The following is a 20,321-nucleotide window of genomic DNA, read 5'->3' on the forward strand; positions in this document are numbered from 1 at the left end:
CTGCTGTTGAAATGCTTTTTGCTATCGTTTGGGAGGGGGAGCACTGGCATGTTAAATAGCGGCGGTACTTCATTCTGTATCACTGCGATATTCAGTGATACAGAATGAAACATAACTCAGTCCACTAGCCACCATAGTCAGGGGCAGGCTGGGCCCAGGGGGCAGGCACCTGCCCCCTGGGCCGATCCCATAGTGGGCTTGTGGCCTTGGGCTGGGTCACTGGGTCACCTGCATTTATTTTCCTTTAAAATGTCCCTAATAGGCTGTTGAGTCAAGTCTTGTCCTCTGGGCTAAAATTTGCCGGCCCTCTCCTGACCATAGCGCTTAATTAAGTTACACATCTACATAGTGGCTTTGCAGTGTGTTAAGATGACAGCAACAAAGAACTGTGAATGAGCCCCATGAGCTAAGTGTGGAATTGGCTGAGCTTATTTGTTCACAGAAATCACACAAAATAACTTTTAGTTGCCAGTCCAAAAAAGAAATGATATTTTTAACTACATAAACTGATAAGATCGGAATTTAAAATTTACTTTCAAATTCACTTAGATTAGTGAGGTTTAGAAATTAATAAGTCACCTATCAAAATACAAGAAGTGCAAAACATAAAACTAGAGATGCAAAGGCTCGATTCTCTGAGAACCGAACCCACCCGAGCTTCGCAGATCTGAGTACCGAGTCGAGACACCTTTCGCTTGTCCTCGGAACTGAAAACAAAGCAAAGCGTCATTGTTGCATCATTGGATCTCGCGAGTTTTGGGTTCTATAAGTACTGCCCTCCACGGCGATCCAGTGTTATTTCACAGAGAAACACAGAAGGGGTAACACGGTTCTTGTCAGTCTCTAGTGCAGTTGGGCAGCATCATATCTAAAACAGAAAGAGGAGGGGGTGGCAGTTTTCTTAAAAGTCTCCAGTGACATTCTACTGAGTTATAGCTCACACACAAACAGGAGAGGTCCATTGCTCCATTGCTAATTGTCATTGCTGAAAAAGAAAGAATAGGGCTGGCAGTACTGTTCAAAATCAGCAGTCACATTGTACTGTGTTCTTATAGCTCACACACAAAACAGGAGAGGCCCATTGCTCCATTGCTAATTGTCATGGCTGATATTATAAATAATAGGGCTAGCAGTGTTGTTCAAAATCTGCAGTCACATTGTACTGTTCAATAAGTCCTCAGAAACAGGAGGGGTGGCAGTGTCCTTGTCACTCTCCAGTCTTCAGTCACATTGTTCTTGTCACTCTCCAGTCTCAGTCATGATACTCATCCCTCTACCTCATGTGCTAAAGTCTATGTTCAAGTGCTTAGTGGTTTTAAGTCAGGAAAACAAAAATGTAAATAAAAAGCTTGTACCTTTTTAAAGAAAAAAAACACCTCTCTAATAAAGGTGAAAGTTTACTGTAGAAAAACATAAAATTGCCAACATGCCATTCTACCCAAAATATTACCAAGCATACCAGCATCAGCTAGATATCAGCACCTGCAATCTTCACTGCCATCATATTCACCCTCATCAGCGTGTGCATCATCCTCAAACAATACTAATTCATCCCCGCTGGAATCCACCATCACAGAAGTCTGTGTACTTTGATGTAATTGCTGGTAATGGCCTTCCTCGTGGAATTTGTACTTCACTAAGAGGTATACCGATGACAACTGTTTGAAAAACAATGCTTATCCCGTTTGGACTCTCCTGAGCATATGTCATTTATGATAATGCCACCAATATAGTGAGAGCATTACAGATGGGTGAAATCCATTACACTCCCTGTTTTGTTCATACAGTCTACTTGGTAGTACAGAACTTTTTGAAAAATGACAGGGATGTGCAGGAGATGTTGTCTATGTCCCAAAAAATTTCGGGACATTTTAGGAGGGGTATTTTAGTCCAGAGTAGTGCAGAATACTTTCTGTGTTGTGCAAGTTGCTGAAACGATTCGAAGTAGTCACCTGTGAACTAAGTTCAGACACTGATAGCTTGAGCAAAGTGAATTCCTTAATTAGACTTTTGGAAAAGCACCTTGAAAAATTGAAAGAGGAGATGAAACAAAGAAGTTATGCTAAGTATGTCTGACTTGTAGATGAAGTATTTTGATCGCTTTGCCAGGATCGAAGAGTTATCAACTTCTAGAAATCATATCACTACATTCTGGCGACTATGCTTGATCCTAGGTTTACGAGCTATGTCTTCTCTCTATTTCCCACTGTCCCAGATCACAAGAGATGCAATGAGCTCCTGGTGAGCAAGTTGACAGCTGAAGTGGTACCTGACACGACGGCATCCCCTCCTTCAGTTTCTCAGGCTACTGCTACTAGGAAAAAACTAAGCTTTTCTAAGAGACCCAAGGATGATGCAGATGATTCAGCAGAACATTTTAACATTTGTTCTGGTCTAAAAGAAATATCCAAAAAATGGGACAGCTCTGCCATAAAATGAACTACAAATTCAACGAGGAAGGACTTTAGTAGCATTTACAGAGACTTCTGTAATGGTGGATTCCAGCCGGGATTAATTCTTATTGAGTAATGATAATGTACACACTGATGAGGGCGAGGATGATGACAATGTAGATTGCAGGTGCTGGGATCTATCGGAGAGAAGGAAGCTAGCTGATGCTGAAATGCTTATTAATATTTGGGCAAAATTACATGTTGCCAATTTTATGTTTTTCTACAGTAAAGTTTCACCTTTATTAAAGATGTTTTTTTTTATTTAAAAGGGTAAAAGCTTTTTATTTACATTTTTGTTTTTGACATTTATGTTACAGAGACTTCTGCAATGGTGGTTTCCAGAGGTGTTTGATTAACATTGAGTTATAATGAAGTTTGTTTTCAATAATCCTTTCAATTGCTTCTCTCTCATACGTGTGACCACATACTTTGCTTTTTACTGGGTTCACCATCTCCAACCTGCCGGGGCACCCCGGGGGGGGAAGTGAGGTCAACGCTCGTCGCCATGTATTAGCTGTAGATTACACACAGTTTTCCAAGGAACGGGTGGAGCGATCAAAGGAACCATAACTGATTTAATGACCCATTCTCATTTTCATTGTACCGGCCATGTGCTCTGGGTGATGGCGATCTCCTAGACTTCATCTTCCAAAGCTTAGTCTGCAAGGACTGATGACACACCCATTTGTTTTCTCAGGTCTCTTTGCTGTTCTTTAAACTGAACATAATTATCTTCCTGCCTTATGGCATCCTCTGTATTTTTCTTCGGAAGAGCAGTTTATCTCTCGTGTATGAACTCTCTTAAATTCGGGATCTCATCCGGTGGGTCATGTTTTAACTTAAGTACGGTCTCCTCAGCTGTGTCTATATATTGGTTTAAATCTCTGTTCAATGCAGCATATTCAAATATGACAGATTCCATGTTGCCCACATGTTCCGTGTCACAGTCTATCTGAAGCAAATCTACTGCTACTCCAGTTTTAATATCCATTCCTGTGTCTACATAAGTTTGACATTTCTTCAGGGATGAGAGGGAGGTATCCAGAGAGGAGAATGAGATTAAAGATGCAGCATGAGCAGACATGGTTTAATAATGTAGAGTTCATTGACAGCACTGTTAGGCTTAAGGCAGCTGAGCTATTGGTAGCTTGTTTTGTGGGGGCTCAAACAAACCAAGCACTTCAGCCACAAAAGTGGCACTGCTTCTTGCTGCAGTGCTTGCTTTGTTAAACTGTACATGTAATTTTCAATATCTTAGATAAGTGTGGGTGAGAGGGCCCAAGGACAATTCCATCTTGCACCACTTTTATTTTCTGTCACTGCTGTGTGGCAATGTTTCTAAGATGTGTTATGAACTGTCGGCGTGTTTGTGGCGTTGCTCTGTCGATTAGCATCCAGCCAGGTCGCTGCAGTTTTTGTCCGAAAGTGTATGAAAATAACATTGTGATCTGTGAGGTGGTCAAAATTGACTGCATATGACTGAAAATTAGTGTTATTGAGTTTAATAATAATGTAGGAACAAAAAGAGAGCTAAATTATGTGAGTTTAGCATATTTTAGCTATTTTTCTAAAAAAATACAGATCCAAAACCAAAGCCAAAACACGCAAGGGCGGTTTTGCCAAAACCAAAACCTAAACACAAAGTTAATCCAGATCCAAAAACATAACACGGGGATCAGTGAGCATCTCCGCATAAAACTGGGTCTGGACACAGAGTTTCAAACTACCTTAGGTGACCTGAGTCAGGTCTTAATATTTTAACAGGAACACATAGCCTATATTAATCGTTGGAGGTGACATTCCAAATTGAATTTCAGAAAACATGTCCAGTGTGTCTGAATACACATGCCAAGAAACCAGGGGAGGGCTGGCAAAATTTAGCATGGGGGCAAGACTCCACTCAGCAGCCTATTGGGAACATTTTAAAGGAAAGGAAAATTAATGCAGGTGGCCTAGTGACCCAGCCCAAGGTAGCCCACTGTAGGAGTGGCCAGGAGGCAAATGCCCCCCAGCCCAGCCTGCCTCTGTCAAGGAATCATATATGTACAGTTTATCACATCTATTGGATGTATTTGTCAAGTAAAGGTGTTAAGGGGTAGATTTATCAAACTTCTAAAAAGGAAAAGGGGAGGTGTTGCCCATAGTAACCAGATTCAAGTTATTATTTATCTAGTACAATCTGGAAAATGATAAGATAATCTGATTGGTTGCTATGGGCAACACCTCCATTTTTCTATTTTAGAAGGTTTGAGAAATCTACCTTTAATAGTTTGTCATTTCATTTAGGTCTACAAAACACTCTGGACCGGAGTCATTAAGGAGAGCATAAAAAAGGAGTAACTTTGGACAAAACCATGTTGCATTGTGCATTGGAGGGTGAGGTAAATATAAAATGTGGGACAGATTTATAGTTAGGATAAGGCATGTCCTAGATCAACTTTAAATTTCAGTGTAAAAATAAAGCTAGCAAGTATTTGTATGTTAGATGTAAAAAGAGCCAATATTTAACTTATCTGCAAAATAATAAACTAGTTTTCACCCCTTGCATTGTAGCATGGTTTGTCCCGGAGAATATTTACTCCTTTTTTTGCCTTACTTTCCTTAATGACTCAGGCCCTCTGTTTTTTTACATGATGGAACATGGACACATGATGGAACAAAGGCATTACTAATTTTTACCATCCATGTTCCGCTATGCAAAGAAGTCTGTGTTCATAGCCTATACATTTCTTCAGAGATTTTTTCCTCTGCTTGCTTCCACCCTCAATCCTCTCTCTGCCCGGTACTAAAAATACAAAACTCACTACGAATGGATCAAAACTGCCTGTGTGCACTTATATGTCTAAAAGTTGACAAAGATGGACTATTCTGCCATAATGCACAATAAACAATAAAACATTAATATAGACATATTCTATGTACAATTATATTGCTATAACATTTATTTCTGATGAGCAAGAAAGGAAAACTTCTCCACCACCAGCACCAAACGTAACAAAAACTATTTTTGTTGGCACCGAACTGTAAACTATAGATTTTTAGTGTAACCTGAAACAGCTTTTTAAATATTCTCACATAGTTCCTTGCCAAAGCTAATGCAATGAAACAGACTATGGTGTAAGAAAAGAAGACTTTATTAGCGGAAAAATGTGTTTATACAGAATTAAACAATATCTGTTCTGCCATAAAAAGCACATTTGGCCATACTTCAGGCAGTTAAGATTTTAGGAAGGAAAGCCATAAAAAAATAATAAAATATATAGCATTTCTTGACTTACAATACATTACTACTTCCATTCAGCAGTATAAAGTTACCCGAATATTTACATGGTGAATGCTGTATACATGCTATAGGAGAGAGGAGCAAAATTTTAAAAGCTGTTACACAAAATGTTTGCCTCGTTCCACATTTGGACCCAATCAACGGCAAAATTAAAGGGTAAATTTATTAAAAACTTCTAAAAGTGGAGGTGTTGCCCATAGCAACTAATGAGGTTCTAGCTATCATTGTCTACAATTTACTAGATAAATGATAGCTAGTGTCAGCGATTCATCCATGGAACTGGAATTCATAGTGTAAGGTGTCTCGATGAGAACAATAACCCCCCCCCCCCCAAGAGATAGGTATAGGAATAAGAGATTAGAAAACAATAGGAAGATGATCTGCTTAAAGTTGGGGAGAATACCAGGTGATATGATGAAAACTTTTTTGAATGACCTGCTTGGTTGTGAATTGTAAGGTTTTAATGAATTTACCCCAGCACTGAAATAATGCCGGTGTGGAGAGCTCCTAAATGAATGTTGTCTACAACCAGTCCATATTGAACAGAAAGAGTAACCTGGCAGTTGCCATTTCTAGCGTTGGTCTAGCTCTATGCGCTATCTACTTTTGTAGGAGAGCTTTGCGCCCAATTGCAGATGAAACTAGGAATAGTTTTTTGTTCTTGGAATTCTGGGTTGGTCAGCCTAGTATCCAAAGATTGCCCATTGTGGTGTACTGGTGAAGGGGTTGCCCTACATCTTATTATCATATGTAGTTATATCATCCCAAAGAGTTTGTATATGTTGGCATTCCCATAAGCAGTGAAAGAGATCTGCACTATTGGCAGTGCATTTCAGGCATCTGCCATCAGGAGAGAGGCCAATAATAGGTCTCCTCTTCAAGGAAAGATACAACTGATGAATGATGTTATATGCCATCTCCTGATCGCTACTAGAATACTCTTTAACATAAGTTAGAATGTATATAATATATCTGCAGTATTTAAATTAGGGAAATGTGTTTTCTACTTCTGAATCAGTCTCAGGATTGGTTTCAGCTTTGTATATGTGAGACATAGAGTATGAGCCCTGTAGTATAAGAGAATCCGAGGGGATTCATGAAGTCTTGTTGGTTTAGTGAGGATAGTGGTGTTCGCAAGTAGTGCACGGCTTGAAGATAAGCGAATCTTTGTTGAGATAGGAAAGAGTGTTTTTCAGTCTCTCAAGGTGAGAATTGTTAGGGATGGTCCTAGAAGATCCTTTACCGCAGAATGTCAGAATATAAAGTTTGGCCTCTAATCCAGACTTTTGCAAATTTGAGTTGGCATGCAATGTTATAGTGCCTGATATTCGGCAAACTGATACCCCTTCTCTGGGCAAAATGCTAATTCTGGCGTTTTTTCAAATTTCATATAAAGTCTGTAATACTTTTATTGAGTTTCCTTCCTTTTTCAAGAGGAGAGGTTAATTTGCATGATGTAAAGAATCTTAGGAAAGCAAAACATTTTTACTAGGCTGTCAACAGACCAGGAAGTTCATTTTGAAATCATGCCGCAAGGCTACTTCATCCCTAATTTGTTTAACAATATCATCATTATTATCTATGTATATAGCGCCAGCAAATTCCATAGCGCTTTACAATATGGAACAAATACAGTAATAAAACAATACTGTGTATTACAGACAGACAGACAGACAGAGAGGTAAAATGAAAATAGTTTGGGGTGTACTCAGCACCAGGCTATAAACCCCTTATGTATCAATTGGTATAATTGTTACCCAATATAGCTCGGGGAGGTGCTCCAGTACTGTTTAGGAACATTAATACATAGAAGAGAAAAGGAGGAATAGTACTGAAAGGAGCACTCTTTTGATCAGATAATAGAATTTTTTATCATTTGTATACATTAAAATGAACAACCTTTATTGGTAAATTTAAAATTAATAAGCGAAATATTAAAATACGAAATATGATACAAATTGACCTGAATATTACATCAGTTAAAAAAGGTAGAAAACTACCACGTTGGCCTGTTGCTATGTATATTCCCTCTTATTACTTAGTAGAGTGTATTCATGATATGTAGTAACTCGGGGTAATTATAAGAAGGGCTGTGGTAAACCTTATTATTTTGAATCCACCAGGAGGCAGGCTTGTGTCCGCCTACTGAATAGACTTAGCTAGTCCACATATATCCTTATTACCACTCTCTAATCGTTATTTCTATTATAAGGAGTGAGGTAATAATAAATCTAATGATTCATGAGTAAGGAAAGTGATCCCTGTCAGGGTATCACTACTCACTGATTATGAGGGTAAAATCTGATGTACTATATACATAGTCTCAGGAAGGTCCACTGGTTAATGTGTTCACCAGTTCATAGAGCCCCTTGGTTCTGGACTAACTGTATAGATTGTTGTAATTCACCCTGATACCTTCTGTCTGGTGTATTATAGCGCTACATTATCTGGCTAAATACATCGCTAACTATTGGCAGTGATTCTTGGACTGCTAAACCCTAAGTTTCATTTCATGGATATAAGAGATTATGATATTATAAAACACAGCTACTCTTAATTATTGGCTAGTGAGGACATAGCACACAGGCTCAGCGTGAACGCCGACGCAAGGCCGACGCAAGGCTACTTCATCCCTAATTTGTTTAACAATATCATTATTATTATCTATGTATATAGCGCCAGCAAATTCCATAGCGCTTTACAATATGGAACAAATACAGTAATAAAACAATATTGTGTATTACAGACAGACAGACAGACAGAGAGGTAAAATGACCCTGCTCGCAAGATTACAATCTATAGGACAATGGCAGTTTGATACATGAGGTTAAGTGCTACATATTGCATATTAGTCCCACCAGAATGCAAAGGTAAAAGTGTTTAGTGGGCTATATAATTCAGCCACACAGCAATGTCGGTCCAGGTGTCAGAGGGTTGTTGTCTTGTGTGTATACTGTGTAAAGGATAGTAATAAGGTAAACTAGTGAGGTTAAGATGGTGGTTGAGGTATATTACAAGCTTGCCTGAAGAGGTGGGTTTTCAGACTAGAGGAAAGACTTATTGTGTAAGGGGAAGAAGTGGGTGCAGCCCGAAAAATATTCTGTAACTGTGAATGGGAGCATGTAATGAAAGTGGATGTGAGACGCAAATCTTGTGCAGAGCAGGGGTATTGAGTTGGGAGATATGCTGAGACAGGTGAGGAGATGTATGTTGGTGCAGTTTTGTTGATGGCCTTGTAGGTTAGTAGAAGCATTTTATATTGGATTTGGTAAAAAAAACAGGCAACCAATGTAGAGATGGATAGAGTGGCTTTGCAGAGGAAGAATGATTTACAAAGGAAAATCAATCTAGCTGCTCCATGCAGAATAGATCATAGGGGTGTAAGTCTGATTCGGGGAAGACCAGTAAGGAGCGAGTTGCAATAGTCAAAGTGGGAGATGATGAGGGCATAAATGAAATATTTTGCAGTGTCTTCTGTGAGATATGTGCATATTCTGGAAATCTTTTTAGATGTATGCAACATGATTTAAATAAAGAGTCGATGTGGGGAACAAAGGATAGTTCTGAGTCAAGGATCACACCCAAGCAGCAAACTTGTGGGGTGGGAGCAATAGTTTCATAATGAGGGCATCAGGAAGAGAGCCCTGAGGTGATGAATACACGTGTTAGCCTGGTTTAGCGCTAGCTAAGCAGAGGCACAGAATCTAAAAGATTCCAGGGTCATCACCAAGAACCGCCGCAAGGCGGGATGGAATTAGCAGGTGGAAACTCGCAGGTTACTGCTCTTTGAAAAGGCAATAAGCATAACACAGTCGAGATGGAGGATGAGTAATCCAGAAGCGGATCAGCAAGCCGGGGACTAGAACAATGACGGTAGCGAGGTACAAAATCAGTATGCTGAAGAGAAGTCAAATAACAGGCCGGGAACTGGTACACAGGCAGTAGTGCAGTACAAAATCAGGATCCGAAAGAGAGTGGTCAAAAACAAGCAAGGACTGGTACACGAGGAGTTGATAGGCAGAGAAGCAATCCAAGAGAAAAGCACAGGAAAGCTCAGGTTTTGCAGCATAACAGGAAGTCAGACCGGTGTGGAAACCTATTACTCTGACACTGCTGCAGTGTCAGGGTGAGCTTTATATTCTGTACAGATTAGAATATGCCACCTCCCAAACATGATCATGTGACTGCCTGAACCAGGAAGTGCTGACCTGTACACAGTGGCAGAGGAGATCAGCAGCACAGGAATATGGAACAGGTAAGTATTGTGACAAGTTTGTGCCAATGTTAGTGTCAGGACCATGACATCAGTCTTTGTATATGTGTTTCAGCTGGTCTATGAGTTTTATTAAATGGGTATGTTGTAAGGAATAATGCATGCCCCACTGTGAGATATAAGGATATGAGAAATCATAAAGAGCTGATGGCAAAGGTAGGGGCATGTATGCATCCTGTACCCACCCTGTGAACAAAGAAGGCTTGCCATTTATCACATTCAGGTATTTGTTAGTCGCTTGGCTGCTGACAAAATGAACAGTAGTCTGTGTGTGTGTGTGTGTGTGTGTGTGTGTGTGTGTGTGTGTGTGTGTGTGTGTGTGTGTGTGTGTGTGTGTGTGTGTGTGTGTGTGTGTGTGTGTGTTTATTAGGAAATTTAGACTGTAAGCCCCAGTGGGGCAGGGACTGATGTGAGTTCTCTCTACAGTGCTGCAGAATTAGTGGCGCTATATAAACTGATGATGATGATGATATATTCTACTTAAATGTTTATTTGACCAATGGTGTAAGGTAGGTGGATTTGTAAGCAGAACAGACCCTCTGTGTCTAAAACATTTAGTTTTGAAGATTTTATCAAATGTGCACTATTCTTTCAGTTGCAAGAAGTTTTCTGAGCCGTGATACACCATTCAATAAGATAAACCTCTCTGCATCGATATAAACATTTAATACAATGCTTATGCTAAAACTCTTTTCATACACATTGTTTTATTATGACATCGCTCATGTTTCATGTGCTGCAGTCTGTGGTAACACAATGACAACCTGCAAGGTGTAACAGCCAACATGATGAACAGGGGGGAGCAAAATGGGTAAAAGTCAGATAATAAAAAACAAAAATGAAACAAAATCACAAAGTTGAGCTACAGTACACAACATTTTAATAAATACTATTTTGCTGATAGTTTTTATTTTAATGGTGATCCTAGGAGTTCTCTAGATACATTGTACAACCACAGAATACCACAATTGGGAAATATATTAACACTATTTAATGGCTCTTGAATAGAAGAATCAGGGTAAATTAGCAAGCAATGAACTTAAACTCAATGGCTGTAGTTTAGCAAGAACAAAACACTTAGAATAGGATGGTTATCCATTTGGAGACAGGCCAAAGTCCCAAATAAATTTTGACGCCTCTAGAGAAATTCAAATTATATACTAAAGCATCAGTGAAGCAAAGCAGCTCCATAAAGAAAAGTTTAACATTTACTAATAGGTGAATTGGCTGAAGCATGCTAAATGTGAATCAAGTTACATTTCTAAGCAAATTACTCAATAAAATGCTCATTTCCTGGAGACTTGTGTTTTCCCACTGACTTCTATAATGAAATATAGCTAAAGCAATCTACACTGATTCAGGCCAAAACAATACATACATTACTAACGTAAAAGTTATGTAGACTTTGGAACATTATATATTTTGTTTCAAATAGAGCTATCAGAAACTTTTATAAACAGGTAATTAAAATGAATACACAATCTTGCAAATATTATATCCTATATTAATAAATGAAATAGTATTGTACCCATGCAGAAAAATATGCAGCTTCAGGGCACCGGAGAGACTGGTCGATTTCCAATATGTACATATTTCCAAAACATTAGAGGTTACAGTTTCTTACTTTGTCTACTATGTCTAAACTGCGGGTTTGAAAAAGTAGAGATGTTGCCTATAGCAACCAATCAGATTCTAGTTATAATTTATTTAGTACATTCTACAAAATGATAGCTAGAATCTGATTGGTTGCTATAGGCAACATCCCTACTTTTTCAAACCCGCAGTTTAGTAAATATACCACTAAGTAATAACAAACATCACTTAAAAGTATGTTGATTAAACCACACCTATATGGATAGCTGTTAACCTGCCACTGGATGAGTTCTTATGGGACTCACATTGGCAAGTGCTAATAAAGCTGGACTTCAATCTGATATTATTAAAGCTTTAAAATAATTGGTTGGTTCATATGCTATACATCAATCATAAATAACAACATGGGGGGTATATTTACTAAACTGCAGGTTTGAAAAAGTGGAAATGTTGCCTATATCAACCAATTATATTCTAGCTGTCATTTTGTAGAATGTACTAAATAAATGACAGCTAGAATCTGATTGGTTGATATAGGCAACATCCCCACTTTTTCAAACCCGCAGTTTAGTAAATATACCCGATGGTGTTAATTTGAAGCTGAGATGTATTTCATCATGAATTCTTAGATGAAATTATTAGATTAATTAAATATAGATTGAGACTATTATATCATCTGAGATACTCACAATTGGTTTAGGTGCGTATTCCCTATAAAAGGATGGCCAATTTATACTAAATAAGAGAATTAACTCCTAGTTATCCCAATTGATAAGTGATAATAAAATACAACTAAGTATCTTTGAGGGACAACTAGTTTAAATAAGGACCTTAAATTTAAGAGAACAATGACCTAATAAAGTGATTATTTCTTTTTCCCCTTTTTTAATCTCGTCACATTAATTTCATATCTTTATCACTATAATTTTAATATTCTGTATTTCATAGCAAAAAATTAATTACCATGCTATACAAATAGAATTTTAATAAGCAATAATAAAATGTGGTTTATGATCTAAAAATTGAGTAATAGAAGGAATTGCAGATCTTGCACTGGTATAGAGAATAAATATTTAGTGCCTCCAATATCAGAACCCTTTCTTCTTTTTCGTATATGATTGTTGGCACTTGAAGCCAAGTTCATGCTTAGGGCTAGATTTTCTAAACTGCGGGTTTGAAAAAGTGGAGATGTTGCCTATAGCAACCAATCAGATTCTAGCTGTCATTTATTTAGGGCACGCTACATAATGACAGCTATAATCTGATTGGTTGCTATAGGCAACATCTCCACAGTTTAGTAAATATTCCCCTAAAATATACGCAGATGCTTTGTTCTTTACTCTATACAAGGGAGTTCAGCATATATCTGGCTTGAACTTGGTTGTATTTGGAGAGCTCCTTATAGAGTTTGGTGTCTTCTGCATATGAATTATAAAACCTACAAAATGCATTTACAGAATATAATGTTTTCAGCTAAGTCATGAAACACACATTAATAATCTAGAAAAATTTAAAAGGAACGCATATTGGAAACAGCTCTTCTCCATTGTGTTTCTAAGGGTGTGTCGGGCGATAATGGAAATATTTTAACAACACGGTCATGCATGCAGGAAAATAAACAGAACCTGAAATAACGAAATCTTTATAGAATCTGCTGACAGGATTTATGTGAGTTTACTAAACTCTCTCTTCATTGTCCAGCCACATAAATTGGAAACAATGGGATAAAAAAAATAGAACGGATGTTATATATATAACCAGCTACAGAAATACATTTTCACACATTTTAAGACCTATTTTTAACCCATGGTTTTCTTCACTTGAAGCTGGAACATAAATGTACTGTTATTGTATCAACTGAACTAAGAGCAAATGAATTCACACTTACACAACTTTAACTTGATTTGTGTTACTGATGCACAAGGATATATTTCTGTAACTACAATCACAATGTAAAAGACTAAAGTTTTTAATTTAGATGGGTAATCCAGACATTGTATGCAATCAGAGACTGAGCCATATGCCATTATTCCACAGACACACATGCAGCTATTAAGACCTGTTAATGTCAAACATTAGGTTGGGACCAAGGGTATTTTTAATTCAAAAATGTAATGTTTTATGAGAATCCTTGAAAACTTTGTCCAATCTTGGACACCAAATTCAATATTAGGAAGATATCATGTCGCCAACTGCACCATTGAGATGGTTTCCAAGGCAGCACAGCTAACAACGAGGAACTTACGAAGAAAGAAAGTTGACACAGCACTGGATCAAAGCTGTTTTAAATGGCAAGTGACTGATTATGTGAATGGCAAAATATTTGTTCATTTGTACATTTATTCATTAATAAATTGTGACATACTGTATATACTAGAGTATAAGCCGACCCGAATATAAGCCGTGGCACTGACTTTTACCACAAAAAACTGGGAAAACTTATTGACTCGAGTATAAGCCTAGGGTGGGAAATGTCTTGCTTCTTTTAATAAGATCAGGCTCCCAAAATGTCTCCAAATATACCAAAAAATCAGCAACCATATTAGTAAGGTGTATATATATATATATATATATATATATATATATATATATATATATATATATATATATATATATATATATATATATATATATATATATATATAGTGTATATAGTGTTCACATGGGATAGCAGATGCCACAATTTGGAAAATATTGGAGAGGATATGTTTGTCATTAATAATTACTAGATAAACTGCTCACCCCAGGTACTGCGCCCGTCTCCTACTAGGCTGTCTTTAGGACAGTAAACACATCTTGCATCTCTTTCTCATTGACGAGGAGCTCTGGATGTGTCCCCCTGTGTTTACTCTCCCCTGTGCCTGGTAGGGAGGGAGAGATTTTCTTCAGCACTTAACTTCCGCAGTGAAACGCATGTTAGTTCCACTAACAGGAAGTTCGGCATTTGGAACGCAAATGCCGAACTTCCTGTCAGTGGAACGCACATGTGTTTCACTGCGGAAGTTGAGAGAACGGGACTCACTCGTGTATAAGCCGAGGGGGGCTTTTTCAGCATAAAAAATTTGCTGAAAAAGTCGGCTTATACACGAGTATATACGGTAAGTTTATCTGATATCTTATTCTTCAATACATCTTTTATTACCAGTCATTTACTAACCTCATAGGAACAAGACTGAAAATACACACAAGGGGGTATACCGTATATACTCGAGTATAAGTCGACCCGAATATAAGCCGAGGCACCTAATCTTACTACATAAAACTGGGAAAACTTATTGACTCGAGTATAAGCCTAGGGTGGAAAAGAGCGCTAATTTAAAAACCTAAATAAAAATGATAGGTTCAATCTATGAAATCATTTTTAGCTAAACCATAAATAACAGTAGATGACAAGGAACATTCATAAATGATTATAAAATTATTGGCATTGGGTACAACCTAACCTAAATAAAGGGGTATGGATATAAATGTATGAACATGGTGGCTGTATTGTTTGTTTATTATGTATTTGCACTGTAAATTAAAAAAAAGGAGAGAGAGAGAGAGAGAGAGAGAGAGAGAGAGAGAGAGAGAGAGAGAGAGAGAGAGAGAGAGAGAGAGAGAGAGAGAGAGATTGCGTTCCAAATGCCGAACTTGGAACGCATATGCAGAAGTTGAAGCTTATACACGAGTATATACGGTATTTACTAAACTGCGGGTTTGAAAAAGTGGAGATGTTGCCTATAACAACCAATCAGATTCTAGCTGTCATTTTGTAGAATGCACTAAATAAATGATAACTAGAATCTGATTAGTTGCTATAGGCAACATCTCCATTTTTCCAAACCCGCAGTTTAGTAAATCTAGCCCGAAATGTGTACTATTCCCACCAACTTGGTTGCATGAATTTTTCTTTAAACAGCGGTGTGTAGGACTCAATTTTCCTGCAACAGTTTTACATGATTCTCATTTCATTACTCTGTACGGCTGTGAATATCCAGATGCTCAGACTGGCTATATGTTGGCCTTTCTCCTTCCTCTCCGAACTTGCCTACACATTGGACATGCAGACATGGCTTGGAGCTTAAATAAACTGTGCTGCTGTTACATTCAAATACTTTTATTGGCTGCAGCTATTTCATCTTGTACACCTCTGTGTGTCCAGAGTTTTGAAGAATGACTACAATAGGCTCTCTGGTCCTAGTTGACAGGACCTAGAATGATGCTCCCATTGCGGCTGATAGCATTTTCCCTATTACATCTCAATGGCTCTAAATTGTTAAAAAAACAGACATAAATAAAAAAAATAAGAAAATGTTACAGCTAGTGAAATAATAACCATTGCCTAATACATTTCTTACCAATCGTTCCTATAATTGTAGGCAGATAAAAGCATGTATAGAATAAAAGTCTCCAGTTCTTTACCGTGTAATTAAACAGCAGTCGTGTATTATGCTTTCTTCAACAAATATCCCACGTTCCTCATCAGTTTCAATCAGCTGCCCATCATGAAGCCAGGAAATATCACGTGTGCCTGGCATGTAGGTTGCGGTACAATGAAATGGGAGGCGATCCCCATGAAAGACAATCTGCTTCTGTGACGGTATGATCTGAAACAGTGGTAATTCCAAAGGTCCATCTGTGTTTGTTAGAAAAAAAAAAAAAAGAGAAAAAATAAAACTTAAATAAAGCACTTGCCCATTGTCATAGCAATGCATTATAAGGTCCGTTATCAGGATCAGTTACCAAGCATTATAGAAAGTGGTCAACTAATTTTAAATGCTATATGTGAATGAGCCCTTACTATATAATATTCTAATTCACTAACATACTATATATATTGATGTTTTAAAAATTCTCTATACTATATATTAGGTGTTTAAATGACTGGCAGCTGGAGGTGTCTCCCATTAGTATCTGCTGTGTGTCTTTCTGCAGGATGACAAAGATCAAGCGATCAATAGTTTCTTAAGTGGAGGGACAAAGCATCTCTCACAGCTGAATTCACTATTGTTTACACTTGATAAGCTGATAATACAATGACAACAATGCATCAGCAATTCCCATGAAAGGGTCACTTGACATAATTGCCTTGTAATAGTTACAGTTAGACTGTATATTGTGGGCATTCAGCAGCCAAGACAGACCCTTTATCGGATGTAGTTGGTAGATGCAGATGCATGTCACAAAAGTCACAGCATACTCACCACCAGTACACAACATAATGTATAGTGCAGAATGCACTGTAAACATATAATGTATTAATGCCTTTTCTTGTTTAACAGCAATAGATTGTAAGCTTGCAGGGACCTCTTACCCGTCTGTCTGTATTACCCATTGTTGTTTTATTACTGTGTTTGTTCCCAATTGTAAAGCGGAAAGCAACCACAGGCCAACCCACCGGGGTGGTACCTCTACCGAGACTATAGCCGATTCAGTCATAGAGAGGCGGGTTCAGCATGCCCACTATCGTAATATGCGCCCCAACCACTGGCCGTCGACTCTCCCTCCAGGATCTCCACCAGCAGTTCCAGCATACCATAACTTAGCACTATCACGATAAGCAGCCATCACATCATGTATGCCACGAAGTACCGCCAACCAGGGAGGGTGGGTGCTTAACGTCCAGACTCCAGAGACTGTTTTACTCTCCGCCCACCCCAACTTATAGACTCTGTCTACCCCTCCCCTATGACATCAGATGGGCATACTCTATAGTTATCTAATAACCCCAGAGAATAAATCCAGTTTAAAGATACATCCTCAGCTTTTAAATTGCCTTCGAGCTTATTTGAGCCCCCAGTTCTTAAGCCAACATCTCCTCCTGTTCTAGGAAACCAAATGACCAAATTTAAGGAGCACAGGTTACAGCCACTTAGTGCACTCGTCTAGGGACCCTTAATCAGGGGTCTATCAATCACACCTACAAACTGAGGCATATGTCTAAGAAAGCAGGTTTTGAAAGGCAGCAAATGTATGCAAACATTTTACAAATGCTAATTATCTTACCAATTTACATCGACAATAGTGGTTTCTACTTTGTACACACAAACTTCACACAGAGTGCCCGAGTCGGAATCGAACCCATAGCCCCAGCACTGTATATTTATGTAAATATCTATAGCAGCAGTATAAGTAGTGTGAAGGTATCATTTTCTCCTGCAAGTAGTCTAACATTTTGTAAAGTCCACCAGACCCTTTAAGAAGATACAAAATCTCAATGGTAAATATTATGCTTAATGTTTTATCCCAAGCCTCAAACTTATTTAATAGCAGTATCTCTATTCCTGTGATCTGTATCAGTGCAGGCATTCAGCAATGTCTTCTGCGCCACTTCTGCTGAGCGAGTAAAATAGGGATTCCATGACTCTGGACATCATTTAGCTAGGAGCAAATTTCCTCCTGGACAAACCACGTTGCAATGCGAGGGGTGCAAATGCATTTATTTTATTTTATTTTTTGTACGTAGAGAAAATACTGGTTGCTTTTCCATCGCTGGACACTTTATTTTTACATTTTACTACGGAATGAAATGTTTACAAATAGGTTGCAATTTCCCTTTAGCTTCATCCTATTGTACTATTCTTTAAAGAGAAGAGCTCAGAGCTTGTGTTGCTCCGACCGTATTCAGATCCAAGCGGGTCACAAGATACGTTTTGATTTGAATCTGGGTGTAAGTATGTTCTGCGTATACAGTACTTGTCTTAAATAGACAGACAGATCAGACGGTAGTACACACACAAGCATATGTGCTAAATATAAAGGTCAGAACACATACAAAAGAGTCATCACTATCAGTTGGCACTTAGTGCCCTGTAGCTGCTGCAAGGCTGAAACAAGTGTACTTAAGAGAAACCCAGGACTTGAATCAGCTGCACCTGCATCAGAACGACCACAGCATACCCTTACTGTACATTGTCTACGTGTGTCCACGCGTTCCTGCCCCGTTCCACCCTTCAAGTCTTAGGCAGTCATAAGTGTCACCTATGCTCATTGGCGCAAGGTCCGTGTCTGAGCATGTGCAGATCTATTACACGCCAGGTATGGTGCGCAAACAAATTTGTGTCCGAACATGAATTGGGCCCACTAAACATTTTATCCAAGCAGATTTAAGACTTTAAGGGCTAGATTTACTAAACTGTGGGTTTGAAAAAGTGGGGATGTTGCCTATAGCAACCAATCAGATTCTAGCTGTCATTTTGTAGAACCTACTAAATAAATAAATGCTAGAATCTGATTGGTTGGTATAGGCAACATCCTCACTTTTTCACACCCGCAGTTTAGTAAATATACTCCTAAATGTTACATGACAACACTGATACAGTGTATGCTTTCTAGTCTTTTTGCCAAATGAAAACGAAGCTTGTCAACAGTAATTTGTATTTATTTTGTTAATCTGCACACACAGAGAATGTTAATGAACATCTTTCTTGGCCTCTTTATTTTACATAGTTTGTAATTGTTACTGTGGGAAAAAGTCCTCCTGTCTCAATGTCAGTTTCACCCGGTGAACTTTCCAAGTATGCACTATTTTGTTATTTGACTAAACTCCTATAAATGTTATTAAACCATTTTTCAGGCTGTTTAATCCCTAAAGGGTGATGTCATAAACGGATTATGAGAAATGTACTCATATACCATTCCAAAACATCTGTTTTTAATTCAGATGATGTTTTATATGCGATTTGTGACATTAATCCAAAACCATCTTCTTGTGATAATCTCCCCAGCTCCCAGCATGTTATTCCAAGGCTAAAATTCCTGACAGCTGTGTGGAGGACAGGGGTTTTCCATGAAGACGAAAGATGCAAAAACGCATCTTTGTGTTATGTGTGTTAATACAGAAGAATTATCCAGAAAGTTTAGAAGATGCAATATATTACAGGTACTAATTTAAACTACTTAAACAATGTGTTTGATGCAGTTCTAAATGTATGAGTGGAACACAATAATCCTACTACTACTCAGTGGAACAGAGCTGAGCCCCATAGCAAAATTTGGGTAGGGACCTGGGTATGCCATTCTCGCCTCCCAGGCCCCTACAATAGAGCAGAGTGGGGGGGTTATCTGAGCACACACGATCCAGTGCTTGTTCCCATAGTACAGTGTTGGCTAACCTGTGACAGTCCAGGTGTTGTGAAACTACAAGTCCCAGCATACCCTTCCAGCAATAAGCTGCTATATATTTGCAAAGCATGCTGGGACACAGGTTAGCCAACACTGCCATAGCACATGTGCCAGGCTGGTGCATCATCAGATCAGGCCTCTGTTCTGCCTTTTGAGAGCAGAAGCAGGGCACCAGCAGGATTGTGTCAGCGGGCAGCGTGGGCCTCGGAGTTGGTCCCTCCTCACAAACGTTCCCCCTGCACCCTGCTACCATCAAAAAACACTGCTAAAGAGATGCTGTCACAGAAATAGTAAAGAAATAACCAAGGGTCCAGAGCACAGATGGGCAGCTTTTGGTTCTCCAGCTTTGTGAAACTCCAAATCCTTTGCACGAGGCTGGCAGGGCATTCTGGAAATTGTAGTTCCACAATAACTAAGGAACCAGCGTTTGTCTATCTCTCCTGTAGGCTATCGAATTCATGCAATTTACAGTATGACATTTATAGTGATATCAATCACTATGGAAGTGCTAACTTTGAAAGTAAAAAAGTTGCTTTAGTAGCCAAGGAATTAACAAATACATTAATGTCCAGTTATGAGACCCCTAGAATTAGATTAATGGAAGACTGATCAA

General features: G+C 38.5%; 1 protein-coding gene across 3 annotated transcripts in view; it reads right to left on the reverse strand.

Annotated features, from left to right (window-relative positions):
* The window catches only part of ADGRA1 (adhesion G protein-coupled receptor A1), a 493,506-nt gene that overhangs the window by 366,915 nt on the left and 106,270 nt on the right, over window positions 1-20,321 (reverse strand). For all 3 annotated transcript variants that reach the window (XM_075216183.1, XM_075216182.1, XM_075216184.1), the window contains one exon: window positions 16,007-16,220. In XM_075216183.1, coding sequence (XP_075072284.1) covers window positions 16,007-16,220 — 214 coding nt within the window. The remainder of the gene's footprint in view (window positions 1-16,006; window positions 16,221-20,321) is intronic.

Source organism: Mixophyes fleayi, chromosome 6 (genome assembly GCF_038048845.1).
Source record: "Mixophyes fleayi isolate aMixFle1 chromosome 6, aMixFle1.hap1, whole genome shotgun sequence".
NCBI classification, from domain to species: Eukaryota; Metazoa; Chordata; class Amphibia; order Anura; family Limnodynastidae; genus Mixophyes; species Mixophyes fleayi.